Source organism: Triturus cristatus, chromosome 1_1, assembly GCF_964204655.1.
Source record: "Triturus cristatus chromosome 1_1, aTriCri1.1, whole genome shotgun sequence".
NCBI lineage: Eukaryota > Metazoa > Chordata > Amphibia > Caudata > Salamandridae > Triturus > Triturus cristatus.
In genome coordinates, this window is record NC_140579.1 from 98,572,544 (window position 1) to 98,593,046 (window position 20,503).

At 45.5% G+C, this 20,503-nt stretch overlaps 1 protein-coding gene across 1 annotated transcript in view; it reads right to left on the bottom strand.

Annotated features, from left to right (window-relative positions):
- Positions 1-20,503, bottom strand: part of LOC146869614 (keratin, type I cytoskeletal 13-like) — a 51,801-nt gene that overhangs the window by 15,308 nt on the left and 15,990 nt on the right. The window contains exon 5 of the mRNA XM_085640171.1: positions 16,964-17,184. Within this exon, the coding sequence (XP_085496297.1) occupies positions 16,964-17,184 (221 nt within the window). The remainder of the gene's footprint in view (positions 1-16,963; positions 17,185-20,503) is intronic.

Consider the following 20,503-nt stretch of genomic DNA (forward strand, 5'->3'; position numbering starts at 1 on the left):
TTAAAGGCAACCAGGAGGAGAAGGGGGAAAGAGGAGAAAAAAGGAGGAGAAGGGAAGGAAGGGAAAGGAGAAAGAGAAAGGTAAATATGAGGCGTTAGGAGAAGAATAGATAAAGAGATCAGAGAGAAAGTAGATAGAATAGAAAGAGCAAATAAGCCAAGGGTAGGGAATAGTTGAAAGGCAGGAAAGAGAAATGCAAATGTAAAAGATATAAGAGGGGTAGAGAAAGAAGAAGAGGAAGAAGAAGGACAGAGAAAGAGTCACTTATGGGGGTTTGAAATTCTCAGAGGATAAAGGAGAGATAGATTTCGATTTCAGAGCCATGCGGTCAAGATATGCTGTGAGAGGCAACCAAAATAAATCTCTATTGAGGGTAGGAGTGGAGGCAGCAGCAAAACGAACATCAAGCCTGTGATAGTGACAGAGAGAATTCCACCAACATTGTATAGAGAGCTTAGAGAGATCCTTCCAATTAGAAGAAATATGTTGGAAAGCCAGAGCCAACATAAGATCTAATAGACCAGAGGAGCGAGAGGGAATATCAAGAGTGTCAGAGATACTACCTAGAAAAAGAAGAGGGATAGAGTATGGAATAGAGATAGAAAATAGACGTGAGATATGAGACCACACCTGATCCCAAAGTGCGAGAACAGAAGGGCACAGAAAAAGTAAATGAAAAAGATCAGCATTAGGGGCAGAGCAGGTCCAACAGGTAGAGTCCTTATCAGGAGAAAAACGAGAAATAGAAACAGGAGAGAGATAAAGTCTATGATATAGAAAGAACATAGATTGAGTTAGTGAGGCGGAATGGGAAATTTTTAAGGACCTGATCCAGACTTTGTCCCAAACGGCTATAGACCAGTCACAGCCCAAATCAAGCTCCCAAGCAAGTTCCAATTTAGATTTCGGGCGGGTCGGATTGGGGGAGGAGAAGAATTTATAAATAAGAGAGGCTTTAGGGAGAGTAGACAGGATCTGAAGAAGTGGGGAATGGGATACGGAAGAGGATGATGAGGGAAGTGAATAATAAACATCAAGTATGATGGCCATGAGGACAGTGAATCTGCGGAAAAAAGATTGGGGACAGTGAAACAGAAGTCGGAATCGAGGAAAAGAACATGGGAGAAAACCATCGAAAAGTTGGTTAACCCACATCAGACCCTTTGATCTCCATACAGTCCAACAAATAGGACGATTATTGAGGAGAATAAGCGAATTGTACCAGATAGGGGAGGCCAAAAAGGATTCACGAGAGACCGGGTCAGGACGGACCAGAACATGTAGAAGAGAAGCAGTGTGTTTGAACAGGGGTAGAGGAGTGGTTAAGTTCTTAGCAGAGAAATGCACAATTTCAGATAGGGAGAAAGGAGAGAGGAGTGAGCGTTCAATAGAGAGCCAAAGAGGAGCAAGAGGGGAGGGTGCAAGAACAAGCCAATTAGAAGCCTGACGGAGAGAAAAAGATTTATGATAGAGACGGAAATCCGGAAAGTTGACTCCGCCATTGGATTTCGGTTTACGAAGAGCAACTAGAGCAACTCTCGATTTTTTATGATTCCAGAGAAACTTAGAGAGACAGGAGTCAATGCGTTTGAAATAGGTATCAGGGATATGAATGGGGAGCATGGAAAGGATGTATATAAGAATGGGAGATATCATCATTTTGATCGAATCCAGCCGACCCCACCATGAGAGAAAGAGAGGATTCCAAGAAGAGAACAACTTATCGATACGGGATAATACAGCAGACATGTTCAACCGAATAGATGAAGAGATGGAGTTAGAGAACCAAATTCCAAGGTATTTAATTTTAGAGGAATTCCACGCAAAACCAGTGGTCAAAAACTGATGAGGGAGACAAAATTTAGTAAGAGGAAGAATCTCAGTTTTATCAGAGTTAATCTTGTAACCAGAAACTTGGGAAAAGGAGTTAAACTCAAGTAGTAAGGCCGGAATGGATTGGTCAGGGTCAGAAATAAACAAAAGAATGTCATCCGCATACGCAGAGAGTTTCAAATGAGTCTTGTCATAAGGGAAGCCAGAAATAGATATATTATTTCTAATAGACGTAAGGAATGGTTCTAAGGCTAGAACAAAAAGTAGAGGGGACAAGGGGCAACCCTGATGGACACCGCGCTGTAGGGGAAAATAGGGGGATAGATGACCATTGACTAAAACAGACGCTTTAGGGGAGGAATAAAGTAAAGAAACAAGAGAAATAAAATTAGGACCAAAACCATGCCAACGCAGGGAGGCAAACAGAAAGGACCAATCTACTCTATCAAAAGCCTTCTCAGCATCAACCGAGATGGCAGCCAGAGAAATGTTGAGAGAAGGTACCTTATTGAGAACATTGAGAAACAGGCGGGAATTATCCGAGGTGAGTCTGCCCTTTACGAATCCACATTGTTCCTTACCTATGAGATGTGGGAGGAAAGGATCTAAGCGCCGGGCAAGAAGTTTAGCAAATAATTTATAGTCTACATTAACAAGGGATATTGGGCGATAATTTTTACAGAATTGGGGGTCGCGACCCTCTTTAGGTATTAGGCAGATCGTAGCCTCGTGAAAGGTACCGGCAGCTGTGCCAGAGGTAAAGAAGGATTGGAAGAGGGAGAGAAGTTTAGGAAGCAGGAGATCTGAGAAAGGCAGGTAGAATTCCACAGAGAAACCGTCCGGACCCGGAGATTTACCTTTGGTTAGAGATGTTAAGGCGCTATCCAGCTCAGTAATAGAAAGGTCAAGTTGAAGATCAGGGAAGTTAAGATGAGAAGTGGAGGGGGCAGGAATTTTATCCAAGTAGGATTGAATAAGAGCAGCCGAAGGGGGGGACTCAGGAGTATAAAGAGATTGGTAGAACTGTTGAAATTGGGCGAGTATATCCTGCTCCTTATGCAAGAGAAGATTATCGGCAGAATATATTGAATCAATCAGGTTACGCTCCCTGCGAGACTTAAGGTAGTTGGCCAAAAGTTTACCTGACTTGTTGCGACCTCCGTAGTAGCGGGCGCTGCTGCGAAGTAATATTGAGGAAGCGTTATCAGTGGTGATTTTGTTAAAATCGAGTCTGGCGCGTATAAGGTCTGGTAAAACCGTTTTAGTAGAAGAGGTGTAGAATTTATGCTCCAGGGATTTAATATGGGAGAGAAGGCCTTTCTGTTTCTTAAGGTAAGACTTCTTTTTCTTTGAGACAAAATCAATCACAAAACCGCGAGCGGTAGCCGTAAAAGAGTCCCAAATAATATGAGGGGGTAAAGAGGGATCAGAATTGAGTAGAAAAAATTCCGTAGCAAAGGAAAGAAAAGAAGAGGAAAAGAGGGGATCCAGGAGGAGAGAGTTATTGAAACGCCAGCGGGAGGATTTGGGATGAGGAGGAAGAAGATCAAGAACTGTGACAATGGGGGAGGAGCCAAGATGGCGACCGGGACGGCAGCGTAGATTCCCGGCTCCGTGAACCTCCGCATCCCGCACGGATATCCTGCACGAGATCCTCAGTCTGCGCTATGAGATCGTGTTTGTGAATGAGAGTGGCAACCGATTGTGTGACTCCGAGGTTTCTGGCTGCCGTACCGCCGGAGAAATCTGCAGTTGAACTTTGCGGCCCGTGCAGCCCCGGAGCCGGGACCTCGAGTGGACGCCTTGGCCGGGTGGCAGTTTAACAACAGCGGCCTGTGGTGACTGGGTGGAGTCGGTCCACCGGAGCGGTGCTGCCCTCGGCCTGCATTTTGCCGTAGTCGCTCCCACTGCTAAGCGTAGCGGACCGAGGACATGCCCGGGGGTGCAATTCTCAGATTCTTCGGTGCTTGCCCCTGCCTTTGACGGTGAGCTGCCCGGACGCCGCCCCTAGCTCGCCCTGATCCTTGCGGGCGGCTCCCGGCTTTTCGCGGGAGCTGGTCCGTGGCGGGGACGACTGTTGCCCGTGACCACGCAACGGCTGAATTTGTGCCTGCCCCCGGACCCCTGTCTTCAGCGACGTGGACCTCGAGGCGCTTGTCCCTGGGTCCCGGCCCCAATACGAGTCGGGCCTTCCCGGCGGCCATCTTGTTGCTATGCAGCCTACCATCCTGTCCACTGGGTCGCAGCAGGATTGGGAGTGTGTGACTTTTGGGAGTGTGGCGGAGCGATCGCAGAGAGCTGTGCTGGGGTACGGCGACCTCCTAGAGGCCCTTGGTGCCCTTCATTTCTCCTTGGCTCGTGGCGCCGGGGTCTTGGGGAGTAAGCTCGATGGTGTGGCATCAGCGTTGGGACAGTGGCGGCATGCTGGTCCACAGGTACACAGGGGCTTCCCACACTGCACACAGGAGGATAATGTCGCGGCCACCCCTGCGATTAGTGCACAGCCGGACACTCCGGACAGTATGCTACCGTGTGATCGGCTAACTGAGGGTTTGATCTGTTCCGGAGGTATTGGACCTGAGTGGAAGGTGGTGGCCTTGTCCCGTGCACGGCCTCCGGCGACCCAGGGACAATTCCAGCAACGTTTGTCTACTTTGGCTGATTCAGCCTTCCTGGACCTTGTGTGCAGTGCAGATCCTGGGGCAGCACTGGGAAAGACGTCCCTCCATGATGCGGACTGTGTTGGTACTCAGAGACTTCCACCCCACCTGTGTGCGTCGCTTCCCGGTTGTTTTTGGACACTCCTTTACCCTGGAACATCGGACATGGTGCTGGGTCGAGGGGTAGGCATGGGCAGAATTGCAAAGAGTGGTCAAGGATGAGGCTGATCCTTCGGGGGTGGTCATCTAGTAGACGGGCGGACTCATGGTTGCGTACTCTCATGGTTATTAGCATAGTTGGTGCATAATGCTCCCCATTCCCCTTTTTTGATATGGTCGATTTGGTGCTGCTTATTGTTTGCTGTGGGGAGACTTCACCGTGCGGGAGGGAGAAGCCGGGGGTATGTTTTGAAGGCCCTCCTCCAGTTTATTATACTTTCTCCACCCCCCCGTCTGGTGGGGTTCTTTCTTACTCCTTTTTCCCTGTTTCTTCTATATTTCGGGTCTAGTTCCAGGGCGACAGGCACACTGCTGGGGGGGGGGGCCATACTCATTTGCAGAGGTGCAGGGTGGGGGGTTGGGGGAGGGGACTCTTTAGTCTTTATCTCTTTTTCCATGGCCTCCTTTTTCTTCTCCGCTTCTTCTTGTTTCTTCTTTTCTGGGATCAGCGCGGTACACCTCCTTTGTTGTGAATCGTCGCCTCTTCATGTGTGCCACAGTTTCCGGGGTGTTCTCTGGGCGTTAGGTACCGGGGCCTGCAGGCGCAACTGTTTTTGATATTCTTCCCCATCCGGAATTTCCCGTGTCTGCGCCATTGATCCAATAGATTGCTGCTTATTGCTTACGTCTATTATTCTTCCCCCTTATCGCTGTTGGGAAATTGTTTGGCACCTGATCCTACTGTCTTGTTTCATTATAAAATGAAAAACCCTTTTTCTCCTGGTGTCCTACCTGCGCGGCTCACTGGCCGGACTATATTGGAATGAAGATCCTGCTCTCCGAGGTGCTGCCTGTGTTTACATTTGCTCTTATTGCTCTGATTGCTTAGCGGCCGGCCCCGGGGGGTTGTAGGCCCATACTTGTTAATGATTGAAATGTCAATAAAGGTTTTTCAACAAAAAAAAAAAAAAAAAAAAAAAAAAAGAACTGTGACAATGGGAGCATGGTCTGAGATAACTATCGGCTCAATAGATGAGGAAAGAAGATTTTGAGAAAGAGACTGAGAAAGGAAGATGTAGTCAATCCGAGAGAAAGAGGCATGAGGAGGTGAAAAGAAGGAATAGTCCAAAGAGTCAGGATGGGACAGTCTCCATGAGTCGAGAAGGTGAGATTTAGAAATAGTGTCAAGGAATTGTGTATGTGATTTGTGGGGGGTAAAGCGGGCAGAGGATTTGCGATCAAGAAACGGGTCAACAATTTGATTACAATCCCCCCCCAAAATGAACAGGGGATCACTGTATTGAAAACACTTAGAAGTTATTAGAGGCCAAAAATTACAATCAGGATGAGTGGGGCCATATACATTAAAAACAGTCAAGGATACAAAATTGATTAACAGCTTAACTAAGACCCAACGACCCTCAGTATTATTTTCTTGAGAAAGAACTTTACATTTGAGCTTCTTGTGACACAAAATGGCCACACCATTCTTTTTATTAGATGTAGGAGAAAATAAAACCGTTCCCACCCAGCCCCTCTTTAATTTAAGAGACTCCGCCTCAGAAAGATGAGTCTCTTGTAAGAGAACTAAATCAGGAGTATACGAGGCTAGATGGGAAAGCACTCTCTGTCGTTTAATAGGGCTAACAAAACCTTTCACATTCCATGAGATAACTTTGAATTAAATAACAATAAAATGTGCAAGAAACAGAGAAAAGGCATAAAACCATGAACACCATAAAGGACAATAACAAGCGAATGAGAGAAAAGAGCAAGACAAAAGAAAGTCAGGAGATACAGTAAGAGAAGAACAAAGAAAAAGGAAAGAGAGGAAAAGGGAGGAAAAGAGCAGTAGAAGAAGAGACAGTACATATCCAAAACGGATGACTGAGGAAAACATACCTGAAGGGGGAAGGGAGATGACAAGATGACGATGGGGTATGGGAGGATTCGACAAGAACGGCCTCCTAAGCCGGAGAGCAACACACCGCACCAGGACGGAATATGAGGAAGACGAATCGTATGATACGAGGAGGGATACAAGAGGGTTTATCGAATAAAAATCTAAGGAAGGGAAAAAGAAACGTGTTATGCAGAAGTCATGGTGAGATAAACAGTACAAAAACAGACATTATATGTAAAACAAAAAACCCAAACAACAACCATTATATAATCACATCAAGCAGAAGAAGAATCAAACCAAGGAGGGGAAAAGTTCCAGCAAGAACCTGCAAGGAGAAAAACCAAACAGATAAATAATCAACCAGTAGGGTGATTGGATGTGTCCATGCCAGCATTGGTCTGAATGTGAATAAAATTCTTAAGTTCAGCCGGGTCTTGGAAAGTCCAGGTGTTGTTTTGATGAGTTACCTTGAAGGTGCAGGGGTGAAAGAGGCCATATCTAGCTCCAATGGAGCGCAGAGGAGCACGAAGAGATACGAATTATTTTCTTCTGGCAGCAGTGACATTAGAGACATCCTGAGAGAGAAAAACTCTCTGACCCATCCAGGACACTTGGCGCTTCGCTCGAGCTGTAGATAGGACCAGAAGGAGATCGGTAAACTTGAGGAAGAGGATGATGACCCCTCGCGGTTTGGTTGAGGAGGAGGAGCGAGGGCCAAGTCTATGGGCTCGTTGGATACTGAGAGAGGTAGTAGCGGGAAGGTCCAGGAGTTTCAGGAGGAAAGAGGAGAAAAACGTGACAGGATCATCTCCTTCCAGGGATTCCGGTAGGCCATAAACGCGTAGGTTGTTCCTCCTGTTCCTGTTTTCCAAGTCCTCAGTGTGTTGTTGAAGGGCGAGAAGAGACTTTTCCAGAGAGGAGATGCGTTGAGAGTTTGACTGAATTTCTGGAACCTGCTGCTCCACAGAAGAAACACGAGCCTCCATAGTTGACCATTTAGCCTCAAAAAGCTGCATCTTAGTATTAGTCTCCTCCACGAATGGGCGCAAAGCGCGAATCTCCTCAAGTATCAACTCCATAGATATAGGGGGTGGAGATGACTCGGATGGGGGAGGAGAGGAGTCTTGCTTCAAGCGCATAGGTAAGGAGGCAGGAGGAGAAGACTTGCTGGAGGTAAGTTGTGATGGAGAAGAGCGGGTGGAGGATGTTGTCGCCATTTGATATGTGGAAGGAGGATGAGGAGAATGACCTGCTGATGAGGAAGAGGCGGAGGAGGGTGGAGTCTTCGAGGGCACAAAGATAAACTTTGGGTTGCGTAGCTTGCCCATAGAAGCCTAAACGTGCCAATGACAGGAAGGCAAAGAAGCAAACCAACCCAACGACCTGCACTCAAAAAGCAGAGAATGTCAATATGTCTGGTGTGAAGAGTCCAGCAGTCAGCAGAAATAGTGAAGGACACCAGGAAAAATCATGAAGAGAGGTAATGCCAGCAGGTGTCAAAGAGTGTTTCCAGTAATAACAAGGAGGTCACCAGTGGGCGCGAAGGCCATGCGCACTAAGACTTGGTGAACATAATTGCAACAAAAAGGAAGCAGCACAAAGACGCCAAAAATGATGGTATGAGTCTTACGCCTTGAAACTGAAGTAAATTATCATTGAAGAGCACAGCGCATGTGGTAGGCTGCGAGGGGAGCATGAAGGCAGAGGTCTCACAGGACGGAACGTCAACATGAGGAGTAAGTTGGAAGCATAGCGCACTGACAGGGCGCAAAACACAAAGAAGAGGTCCTTAGTTGCCTAGAGTAAAATCCAGTGACTGGAGGGAGAGCGGGAAGAGCATGTCTGTAATCACCTCAGCGACGCGCAGACATCGCGCATATTACAAAATGGCGGTCGCGCTGAGGGACTTACATCGAGAGACATAAATGGGCGAATAAGTGCAGGAAAACGAAGTCTGGCAGTCACATCTTCAGCACGAAGTCATCCGCTTACAGGAGCCACAAGAAATCTGCCGAAATGATCGCGGATAACGGCAAAGAGATGAAAAGTCCGCCGCGGTACGGGAGAGCTCTGGTCTCAGGTGGCCATCTTGTTCGGCGTCCAAGCCACGCCCCCACAACCCCTGTTATTATGGCACCGTATTTGGTCCTCTAATGCCACTACCTTTTCCCAAGGGTTCATTGATGATTGTATTGCCCTAGACTGAGCATATAAGATTAGAGGGGTGCCGCTCGTGCCAAGATTCTTGAACTCTTCGTTTTATAGGACTTCGCTGGGCGCTTGTACTGGGTGTGAGGGACTGCGAGGCGCTTGCAGCGTGAAGATTCCAAACAGCTGCTGCCTCTTCCCGGACACTCCCCCCTCGCTTGTTTGCCCGCCTACCTGTCCTCAAAAGCTGACTCGCGGCCGCCGCTCCGCGGGAGCCGCTCGTGCCAGGATTCTTGAACTCTTCGTTTTACAGGACTTCGCTGGGCGCTTGTACTGGGTGTGAGGGACTGCGAGGCGCTTGCAGCGTGAAGATTCCAAACAGCTGCTGCCTCTTCCCGGACACTCCCCCCTCGCTTGTTTGCCCGCCTACCTGTCCTCAAAAGCTGACTCGCGGCCCCCGCTCCGCGGGAGCCGCTCGTGCCAGGATTCTTGAACTCTTCGTTTTATAGGACTTCGCTGGGCGCTTGTACTGGGTGTGAGGGACTGCGAGGCGCTTGCAGCGTGGAGATTCCAAACAGCTGCTGCCTCTTCCCGGACACTCCCCCCTCGCTTGTTTGCCCGCCTACCTGTCCTCAAAAGCTGACTCGCGGCCCCCGCTCCGCGGGAGCCGCTCGTGCCAGGATTCTTGAACTCTTCGTTTTATAGGACTTCGCTGGGCGCTTGTACTGGGTGTGAGGGACTGCGAGGCGCTTGCAGCGTGAAGATTCCAAACAGCTGCTGCCTCTTCCCGGACACTCCCCCCTCGCTTGTTTGCCCGCCTACCTGTCCTCAAAAGCTGACTCGCGGCCCCCACTCCGCGGGTGCCGCTCGTGCCAGGATTCTTGAACTCTTCGTTTTACAGGACTTCGCTGGGCGCTTGTACTGGGTGTGAGGGACTGCGAGGCGCTTGCAGCGTGAAGATTCCAAACAGCTGCTGCCTCTTCCCGGACACTCCCCCCTCGCTTGTTTGCCCGCCTTCCTGCATTATAAAACCAGAACTCTCTGACGCAGCGCGGGACGCGCGCGGGATGCGCGCCGGGCGAAGCCCGGGCCAAGGGCGGGCCCGTTCATGCCCGTTCCAGACCGAGCAAGACCGGACCGGGCCCCCCCTCTAACGTTTAATGCCCAGTAGGTTACTAATATTAACGGGAAAAATTTACATCCAGGTCCAAGTGCTTATCTATTGACAGCCATATTCATATTCATTACTGTTACAGATGGCGAATACCAGAGGGAGTAGGAGCAGGCTGAATGTGGACGTATCAAACATTACTGGCCCAATAGACAATTTCATTGTTAGAGCAAACTCAGTAATTGATCAAGGGATTGCAATTATGGAACGGAGAGTGTCACAAGATCTACTACTAGCACGGCGTTCCTCTATGGGACACATTGCTACAGTTAAAACTCCCGTCCCACAAAGCAATAAGGTAACCACGAATGTAATACATGCAGACTTACATAGCATTCCAAATACTGTGGACCTGTCACCATCAATGGTGGATTCTCTATCCCCAACTCAATTAGAGAGATCTCCACTCCTCGTTTCTTAGTTATTGAGCATTGAATTATCATCCCATGACTCAATAAACGAGCAGTCGCGAGGTGCCAGTAATGGAGCTGGTTTAAAAACAACAAAAGTACCGAAAAACCCTAGAAAAAAAGATAAATGATAACACTCCCAAAAAGATTAAGACGTCAAAAAAATCTACTGCCACAGGGAAGAAAGGGGAGAGTAAACACTCACTCAGGTCTGCAGCACATAAAGGTCAACAGTCCAAGGATCTGCCTATAAGAAAATGCCCATTAGAAACTGTAGTCAATTTGGATCCGAATAATGGGGGGACCCCTTCTGCAACTGACACAAATCACGAAATCTTAGAACTTGATCACCATTTAGCCGAACACATTAAGGAGCTTTTTAAAACCTACCTTTCTCCCATAGAAACTAGGCTGAAGCGGATTGAGGCACAGTTAATGGACTTGACTAAAGCCTCAAAATCCCAGTTAAATCCAGGGATATCAAAGAATGTGAGTGAAAGTTTAACCCGTACAAAACCATCCTTACCGACCCCCCCGACTCTTAACCCAATTGTCCCTGAAATTAAGGTAATTAAATCGACATCTACTATGACGGAGAACATAATAAACGCGGATATTAAAAACGCCCCTATAAATTTGGCGCAGGAGGCCAATACTGCCAAACATTCCACCTGGGGAGCAAATTTAGGAAATCCAAGTATTAGTTTACCCCCAGAAGCATCACCATATGTGGTAATACTGACTGGAGTCCCTAAATTGAAGGAGGAAAATGAAGAATCAACCGGATCATTAAAAAATAAGGCACAACACTGGTTAAATATCAACCGACCCTTACCATCCAACAGACATAGCAAGATTTTAATGGTCCGTAGGGTACCCTGGGTGGGCCCAGGAACTAAATCGATACAGGGCGACTGTGTTCTGGTTAATTTTGATAACCCAGACACAGTCGACTATATTTGTTCTTGGGACACCAATTTTAACAACGAGGGTATTATACCTAAACGCCTTTCCTTCTTTTATCCACCCACTTCTCTTTACCATCAATTTCACAGTAATGAAAATTGGATTAGTGTGGGCACTCAAGATAGCGGTATAGCCAATAGGCGTTGGGAAAGGCAGCTTATTAGAGACCGACCACCTAGGGATACCTGGAGAGGCATACCAACTTCCAACAGATTTGAATGCTTGGAGATGGTGGATTGACTTTTTCAGAAGAACCGAGGTTCTAACGTCCACTATCCTAGTACAGACAAATTACGTACTAATACCAACCCCAGGATATCGGGCTCCCTAGTGGAAACAGACGAGTTAAGGGATAATCAGTGACTAATAACCCAGACAGTAACTCTGTTATCTAGCCCATTATTAAATAATAACTCATATGGATCAGATCAGGAAAACCCTTTATATCCAGTCCTGGACCCTGAATTGACGATAAATACCCGAAATCCCGAAACTATAATGGGGATAGAAATCGAAAACAACCCGTCTGTGAGAGAAATAGAACCTTGTGCAGATTACCCCCATAATTTAAAATCCCAAGGGGAAAAATCAAGTGGGGAACTGTCTTTCCTGTCATGGAATATAGCGGGACTAGCAAGTAAGGTAAACGATCCCATATTTCGCGATTTAATTGCGGAACATGATATCATTTGCCTCCAGGAATGCTGGGAACTAACTGAGATCCATATGCCAGGTTATCGAACATATTTTACTCCCGCCACTCAGTCACGGAGAGGCAGGTGTTCTGGGGGCCTCTGCACGTATATCTCTAATACAATTACTTTGTCCATTAAACAACAGATCACACCGGGGCACAATAGTTTTCAGGTTCTCAGTCTAATGGCAGGTGGGAAACGATTTCTTATTTTAGTGAACTTGTATAACAATATCCCAAAGGAAGAACAGCAAAAAACCTTAGAAGATCTAAATGACTGTTTACGTTCGCTTAGTCTTAATCATGAACAAAATGATACGTGTATCATACTGCTGGGCGACTTTAACTGTCACTTATGCCCCCTAAGCGATTCAGGTATTTGTGGTATGGTTAACCTATCTGGCGAACCATGCACACACTTTGAGCATACCTCTTTGGGAAACTTGTTTAATGCCCTAATTTTTGACTTGAACCTGGGGTTCGCAAATGAACTTTGCAATCCCCCGGTTGCTTTCCAATCCACTTTTAATGGGCGTGGCTTACAGTCTGTAATAGACTACATATTGATTTCTACTTTTCATCACCATAATGTACGGTCTTTCATAACACTGGATACTGTGATGAGTGACCATTATCCGATCAGTACAATCTTTGACATTGAGTTGAGTATTAAATCGGGTAATAACGTAGCCGAAAATTTATACCGCCATGCCCTTTCACTGGCGAGACAAAACGGCTACGCACTAAAATGGAACAAAGTTGACCCTATAAATTTTCTCCAAAATCTAATTAGGGAACATCATAATAATATCAAGACTTGTTTGGAGGAAAATCCTGACCCGGGTACGATTGCTAATGCTTTTAACCAGATTACTCTGTACATCAGTGAAAAACTGACAGGAACATCGCGGACAGGGACGAGAGAAAAATCTGAGGGATGGTTTAACTCTGACTGCACTAAAGCACATTCGTACTTAAAGCGGATTCTAAAGGAAACACCGAAAGATCTGCCAGCAGTCAGATCTGCGAGATTAGCCTATAAAACCTGCTTGAAAAATCGGAAACAGGAGCTGAAGAAGCTTGCGTGGGACACCCTAACAAAGGCCAGCCAGTTGAGAGATAGCACTGCCTTCTGGAAAGCAGTAAATGCTCCCTTCTTCGTAGATAGAAAATCAGATAAGGTAGAGCTTGCTATCGACGGACCAACTTGGGTGGAACATTTCACTGAATTATATAAAGAAGATGTTCTTCCCTCTACAGACTTTATCTCACACAATCACCAGCTTTTAACTGAGCGCGTCCCTTCCGTTTCTTTCCCTATTAGTATTTCGTTCTCTGTCCTGGAAGTAGAATTGGCACTACTAGAAAGTTCGAGAAATAAAGCTCCCGGCCCTGATGGAGTCCCTATTGATATATATAAAAATACATTATCCCTATGGTCTCCTCTGCTGACCAATGTTTTAAATAGTTTTAATACCATTGGCTTTCCATCGACCTGGCAAGAAGCAATAGTTGTGCCTATTTTTAAAAAGGGCGATCAAATTGACCCCAAATGCTATAGGCCTATTTCCTTACTTGACTCGTTGATGAAAGTGGCAGGTAGGGTTATCTTAAACAGATTAAATTCCTGGGCAGAGGAAAAGGCAATCCTTTCCAAGTTCCAATATGGTTTCAAGACAGGTCTAGGTACAATCGAACAGGGACTAAATCTGGTCCTAATTATCGGCAAATACATGACGGCAAAAAAAGGCAATCTCTTTATGACGTTCATTGATTTAAGTTCTGCTTTCGATTGCCTGAACCACGAGGTACTATGGGATACTTTGACAGGCCTGGGCATTGACACAAACATCCTCAATTTCATTAAAGAACTATATAGGGGGGCTGGGGCAAAGGTACGATTTGGAAATAAAGGAGAGTGTTCTACCAAGTTCCCAATAAACAAAGGAGTCCGACAGGGGTGCATCCTGGCACCATTTCTTTTTAACTTATACATTAATGGAGTGGCGGAATTTTTAACCAAACAAAAGGTAGATTTTCCTCAAATTGATGGCACGGCGGTTCCCATTCTACTGTATGCGGATGACGCAGTTATCATGGCGAGAACCCAATTGGGCCTCCAAAAAGCTCGAACCTGTTTTACACTGTTTATGAGCTCTAGAGGTCTAAAAATAAATATTGGGAAAACTTTTTCCATGTGCTGCTCTTCGAAGAAAAAACTTCCTTGTAATGTTTTTATCGAAAAGTCTAAGATAGGTCTTACAAGTACCTTTTCATATTTAGGGGTTGTTTTTAATGAAAAAGGCACCTGGAAAGCAGCGATTAGGAGCAGAAATCTTGCCTTCGCCGTGCACTAGGAGCAATAAAACAGTTCTCCAACAAATTAGGGGGGAGGCCTGTACGCATTCTAATGGACATTTATAATGCCAAATGCATTTCAACCGCATTATATGGTTCTGGCCTATGGGGCATCGCTGACTGTCAAGAGATCCAAGTAAAAGAAAACTCTTTCCTGCGTTATCTCTTGGCGGTCCCAAATTCGTCCCCCACATATATTTGCCATAAGGAATTAGATCTGGCCTACATTTCTGACTTGATTAAAGTTAGCCCCTTACTGTTATGGCACAAGATATGGACCACAGAGGAAACTGTTTTTAATAGATCTATTTTGATTGACTGCCTCAAATTAGAAAGATGCATGGACATTTCCTGGATTGCTTACATAAAAGAATTTATGATTAAGATGGGACACTTAGCCTTTTTTGAAAACCCTGGTTCTTTAACCTCGATTTCCAGGAAGGATTACAAAAAAAGGTGCCTTGACTTCCTGGAAAATCGACGTTGGTGTGATGAAATAAGTAAGAAATCAGTACTCCAACACAATTCACTGTTACAGGCCCCCGGCCTACAGTTGTACCTGTCTTCCAATTATTCCAGTTATGACAGGATGCTGTTAGCCCGTTTGAGAGTTGGATCTTATCATAGATTAATAACCTTTCCAGTTAGAAATGATTGGTCTTCAAATTTAATTAAGTGTCCATGTGATAATCTTGCAACACAATCGCAAATACACTGTGTTCTGTTTTGTAAATTTTATTCATGGGGAAGAAGGCAATATTTGATCCCCCTATTGAAGACCTGGGGACTTAGGCAGTGTAGGCCTGCCTTTTTGAAACTGCTTTTACTCCAAGATGAAATAACCATTAATGCCTTATCCAAGTTTTTAAAATTTGCTATTCGGTGCAGATTGTCGATGAACTAAATCAGAGTCTGTCTTCATGCTGATTAACTCGACTAAATCGTACATAAGCTGTAATATTTTTTCTTAATGCAGTACCTTCTTATATGTATGTATTTTTATGTTGCTTTTATGGTTTTATATTTGAAATCGAATAAAGCTATCTTGACTTGACTTGACTTGACTTGATTAGATGGATCTCTTACATAAAGAGATTCTTAGGTGATTTGGGTATGTCACAGTTCTATCATTTTCCTTCAAAAATTGCTGAAATTCCGAGGAAGCAATTTAAAAAACGGTGCCTCGCTCATCTAGAATCCCTGAGGTTAACTAGTGAGCTTCACAAACCCACAGTTCAATATTCTTTATTGGTTCAAACGACTCTGTCAATCCAGCCCTATTTGACCTTTAACTCCACGGATTATGAGAGATCTCTCCTAACAAAACTCAGATTAAATATTTTTCATCATTTGGTTACCTTCCCTAAATCTAATACCTGGGAAAAATACCTTCAAGCTTGCCCTTGTGACATGAGTTCTTCCCAATCCACAATGCATACAGTACTGTTCTGTAAATTTTATCAGGATTTGAGAAAGCAGTGGCTTATCCCGATCTTAAAAATTTGGGGCCTGCGTCGATGCCGCCCCGCTTTTCTTGTTCTCCAACTACTGGATGCTGAGTTATTTGCAAACCAGATAGCCATCTTTTTGAAACTAGTAGTGAGACATAGGCAGAACTTGTGACATGTCAAGTCATGTTTTCTTTTTATAAAACCTTTGACAACACACTTATTTCGTCAGTGGTTGCATAATATCTTACTGGTGTGGCACTTTTTATATTTGTTCTCAAATTGGTTTTGTTATGTTAACATGTCTGTATTAGCATTTTCATTTTTTTATGCTGGAAACCTTGAATATGTCCTTGTTAACTGTATTTATATGTGCTTTTATGGTTGTCTTTTGACATCCGAATAAAGATTGATTTGATTTGATTTGATTTGATTTGATTGAATTGATGCATAAAGTTTTCAAAGTGATTGCATTTTTTGGGAACCACAAATATAAGAGATGGTAAAGTGAAACATATTGACTTTAGAAAAAGCTTTTTCCATGTTTGACAACAGCATGAATGCAATACATCTGTGGTTGCCATCTTGGAACATGATTTGTTAAAGTATTACAAATGAATTTGTAGATGTCTGTGATGGATATAAGTGCATCCAAGGCAGCTATCTTTTAATGCATTTGTAACATTTTAACAAACCCATTTGAAGATGGCCACCGTGGATGCCCACATCAGCAGTGGTCACCTCTGAATGAATGTATTAAAATAAAACAAACCCATTCCTAAGTGCCTGCTGTGCATGCCTTCACAGACACCCAAGTAGGCGGCCATCTTGACATGGTCCTAAAACCATTTTAGGGTGATCACTCTGTGATAGGGTCACTTGAGTGAAAAACTAGAAAAGAAAATGGACTGGGAGAAGTGCACAAAGAGATGGAGGGGAGCAATTGATGAGCTGCGCTAGGGTAAATTTAAGTTTAGAGAAAGCTATCTTCACAAATTGTTCAGGTGAGCTATGCATCACAGTGAATCTGAGTTAAAATTGTATGGGCAGCCACCGGAGGTTCACGATGTACACTATTCATCAGCCATAACCAGTCGTTATATTGGACAATAGAATGGCACTCAATGCGGATCCTATTTCATGCCTGATGAAGAATGAGCTTTATTGATGCTGTCTGTGAAGCTGTGTTGTGAGGGTATCTTATGCCACTTACTTGGCATCCTGACCCTCTAGCAGCTGTCGGTACATGTCGATTTCCATTTCCAGGCGGTTCTTCACATCCAGGAGCCTCTTGTACTCCATGTTCTGGTTCTCCATGTCGCCTCTTAGGTTTACGAGTTGGGCTTCCAAACCGCGGATGATATTTTGGATTTGGAGGAGCTGGGCTCCATAGCGACCTTCTGTTTCGGAAAGGGAGGCTTCCAGGCCGGCTTTCTGATGGTTTAGGAAAAGAAGATTTAGGTAAAAAGGGGATCAGATCTTAACACAAGGTGGCTTAACATGACATCAAACAGTCTAAGGTAGAGTTAGATTCTGTCCTTGGGGTATAGAGTAGATTGAGAAGATATACTTAACTGTACCTTTATAAGATTCGTTTGTTTTGATAATAAAAGTAAACAGAAACACTGTTAGAGCACAGAGATTCTAGAATTTATCATCTGGCCTTAAGAGGAATTAGTTTTAGCCATGGGCAATGGAACTTCATTTTTAGACCACTAATTCATTTTTAAATTGTTATTCAAACAAGGAATACAGGTAAACTACTTTCAGATGCCTTGACATATGCAATCCAGTTATAATGTGCTGAATTGTTAAATGGTAGCGGCAGTTTCAGTCGATAATCTTTCAAGTATTTGCCCGGCGGTAATTGCCTCTCATACCACTCGATAATTTACCAATGAAAGAGGCAGGCGCCGGAGACTGGAAGGCAGGAAACAAAGTTTTATTCCGTCGGAGCAGAACACATCAGATCAGACAGCAAGGTATCGTCACGAGGTGCTCTAACCGCATCTCTGAGACCTGGTCTCTTATACACCGGTTTATTGCTTTATTACACATAGTACATTCTTGAGATTCTCTTGATGCATGAAAGAACATCCCCTGAAGCCCCGGCTCAGATCCGATCCCACACATAGTTACAGTAGAGGTTCCCACCCTACCCGCAGTGGGAGATGGCTATCGCGCAGCAGGGAATTCCGCTAATTCCCGGGGGTGTGTGCAACCGGCCGGGTCTCAGGGGGTAGGGGCTTTGATCTACTGTAATCCCTTTGATGCGGGGTGTTTCCCTTACAGTAGGGGCAATAAACTGCATCCGCAGGGCTTGGTGATGGCCTGGGACCAGTTCGGACAATGGGGCGCAGAGGAAGGGGGTTATCAAAGGAGAGGCATGACCATGTATGGGATGTCGGTCGGATGTGGTTCCGTAGCAGGGTCGCGCAGAAGGAGAGGGTTTATGGCCCGTGTATGAGGGAGCGGGGGTGGCCGGCGCGCGGGGGGATGTTCGCAGCGCCAGGGGGAAGCGCTGGTGATCGAGAATGAGCGGGGAGAGAGTGGGGTGCCTAAAATGGCGGCCGTGCATTCGCTGTGCGTGGCGCTGGGGAGAGGCAAGATGGCGCAGATAATGTTCAGTTTGCACGCTAAATTTCCACAGTCCTCCCTTTTAACATATCTCGCCAGCTTGCCTGGCCGTCATTTATCTTCGTTAACCTTCAGCTATAATATCGTTAATGTCTTTCGTACATTCCTTAAAGATACAGAGTTTTTAGGGCATGCAGGAGTAATCTGACACATTTGCTTATAGTTACTTACAGGTGATAAAGTAGGCGAGGAGGTAGTACATACAGAGTTACAGTATAGTCGTGTACATGGCTGGTGTTGTATGGATGTTACTATACAAAGTTACATTTCCTTAACTTCTCAGTGTACAGTCGGAAGTGATTGATGCAACACCATGAAAACTTGATAAGAAGATAGTTAGTATAAAAAGGTGGTTGGGAGAGGATTTTCGACTTTGACATGGGTTCTTCTTTCCAGTGTCCTTTTTATAAAGAGCTATCACTGGTAAGCTCTCATTGTTGTTCTTCTTTCGTTGGCACTGTTGAGCACCGGCGGTGGAGCTAAGGTCCAGCTCAAATCCAATTTCTCACGTTGCAGGGTGTGATCATTCATTGTTCTCCGATCACAGCCCTGTTCGTTAACACAGTTCACCATAGGTACTTTGAGACAGGGTACCTGCCTTTTGTTCTTCTGTGGGTAGGTCAGATTCATAATCCATATAAAAGATGGTGAGAGAGAGAAGGGTGTGACGTGCTTCGGGACGCCGAGGGAAGAGGGGGTGGAGTGGGATCAGATCAAAAATGTGGACCAAGGGGAGCAGAATCTTCCAGCACTGGGCCCGTCAATCGGGCCCGACGGGTTGAGACTTCAGGCACGCTGGTCGGTGAGCAGGGGGCCTCGATGTAGCCCCTCGCGCTTATCATCCTGAAAATGGTGTCTCGTCCCACGCCCTTTTTGCTTCGTAGCCTCCCCCTTGGTCGATGTCATAGATGTTCCAAGGTCTGCAGCCAGGCTGTGCGTCACGTCCGACCCCTCCCTTCCGATGGCAGCACGTTATCTTTAAATGGGTACAAGAAACAAAAGTCTTAGAGAGTTGGCAGGGAAGACATTTACATACTTCATCCTCTCTCCCAACCACCGAGTAGTTGCGGACATGTTTTTATCGGTTGCTGCATGATTGGTGTCTTTTAACTCTGATGTTAGTGTGTGCGTTACTAATCTATTAATTATTGTTGTGGTGCAAGTTTCTGTGGGTGTCCCTGTCCATCGTCTGGTCCCCTAGGTGCCGATTCCTGTGCCCGATACTGGTTGCAGGAAGCCTGACATCTGTCAACCTTCTAGTCTATAAAAAAGAAATTCGAACCGGCTTCTCCGGCAGAGGCTCGTTCGTCCCAACACAAGTTTTGTTACTACATATTTCTTTCCGAGGACTGCTAAGTTTGTAAAAAGAAAGTGCGAGGTGCTACTGTCACGGGTTCATGAGTATCCATTTCGGGGAGGAACATAAGCTAAGCATTATTTTTGCTGGCGACAATAGATAACCCTTTATCAGTTTAGGCGATGTTTTATTAGTGAATAAGGTCATCAGCTGTGTCGTTCGAAATACTCTGAGGCGGCTAGTATAGGGCTGGGGTTATCTTGGGAGAACGGGGTGCTTTTAGACATTCTATTTCGGGGTAATTGGGCGGGGGTAATTCTGGGCGGTGGAGATGATGTTGTTAAAGCTCTGAAAAAACGGAAACCACTGACATATAGTCCTCGTGATGAGGGCCAAATTGGGAGACATCAGTCGTCTTACCTGTCCCTTCTTTTCTCAGCCAATTAAGCTCAATATTTGTAGAAAGGAGAGGTAGTAACGTGGCAAAGTACGGTCGTTTTGTTTCAGTCAATTTGTTCGAACACCACCGTGCTCCAGGCCAATTATACACTTACCGAGGAGGTATGTGTCGTTAATTTATTCAAACAGAAAAGAGGGTAAGAAGGCTTTTTAGTGAGGGAGGGAGTGAGAGGGAGAGAGAGAGAGAGAGGGAGAGAGAGAGAGAGAGAGAGAGAGAGAGAGAGGGAGAGAGAGAGAGAGAGAGAGAGAGAGAGAGATAGGCGTGCGTCAAGTAGGCTATTTGGCATACATACGATACAAAACGAGAGAGACATGGGTAAGATAATAGGCCACTTGGTGCACACACAACATGGAGTAGCA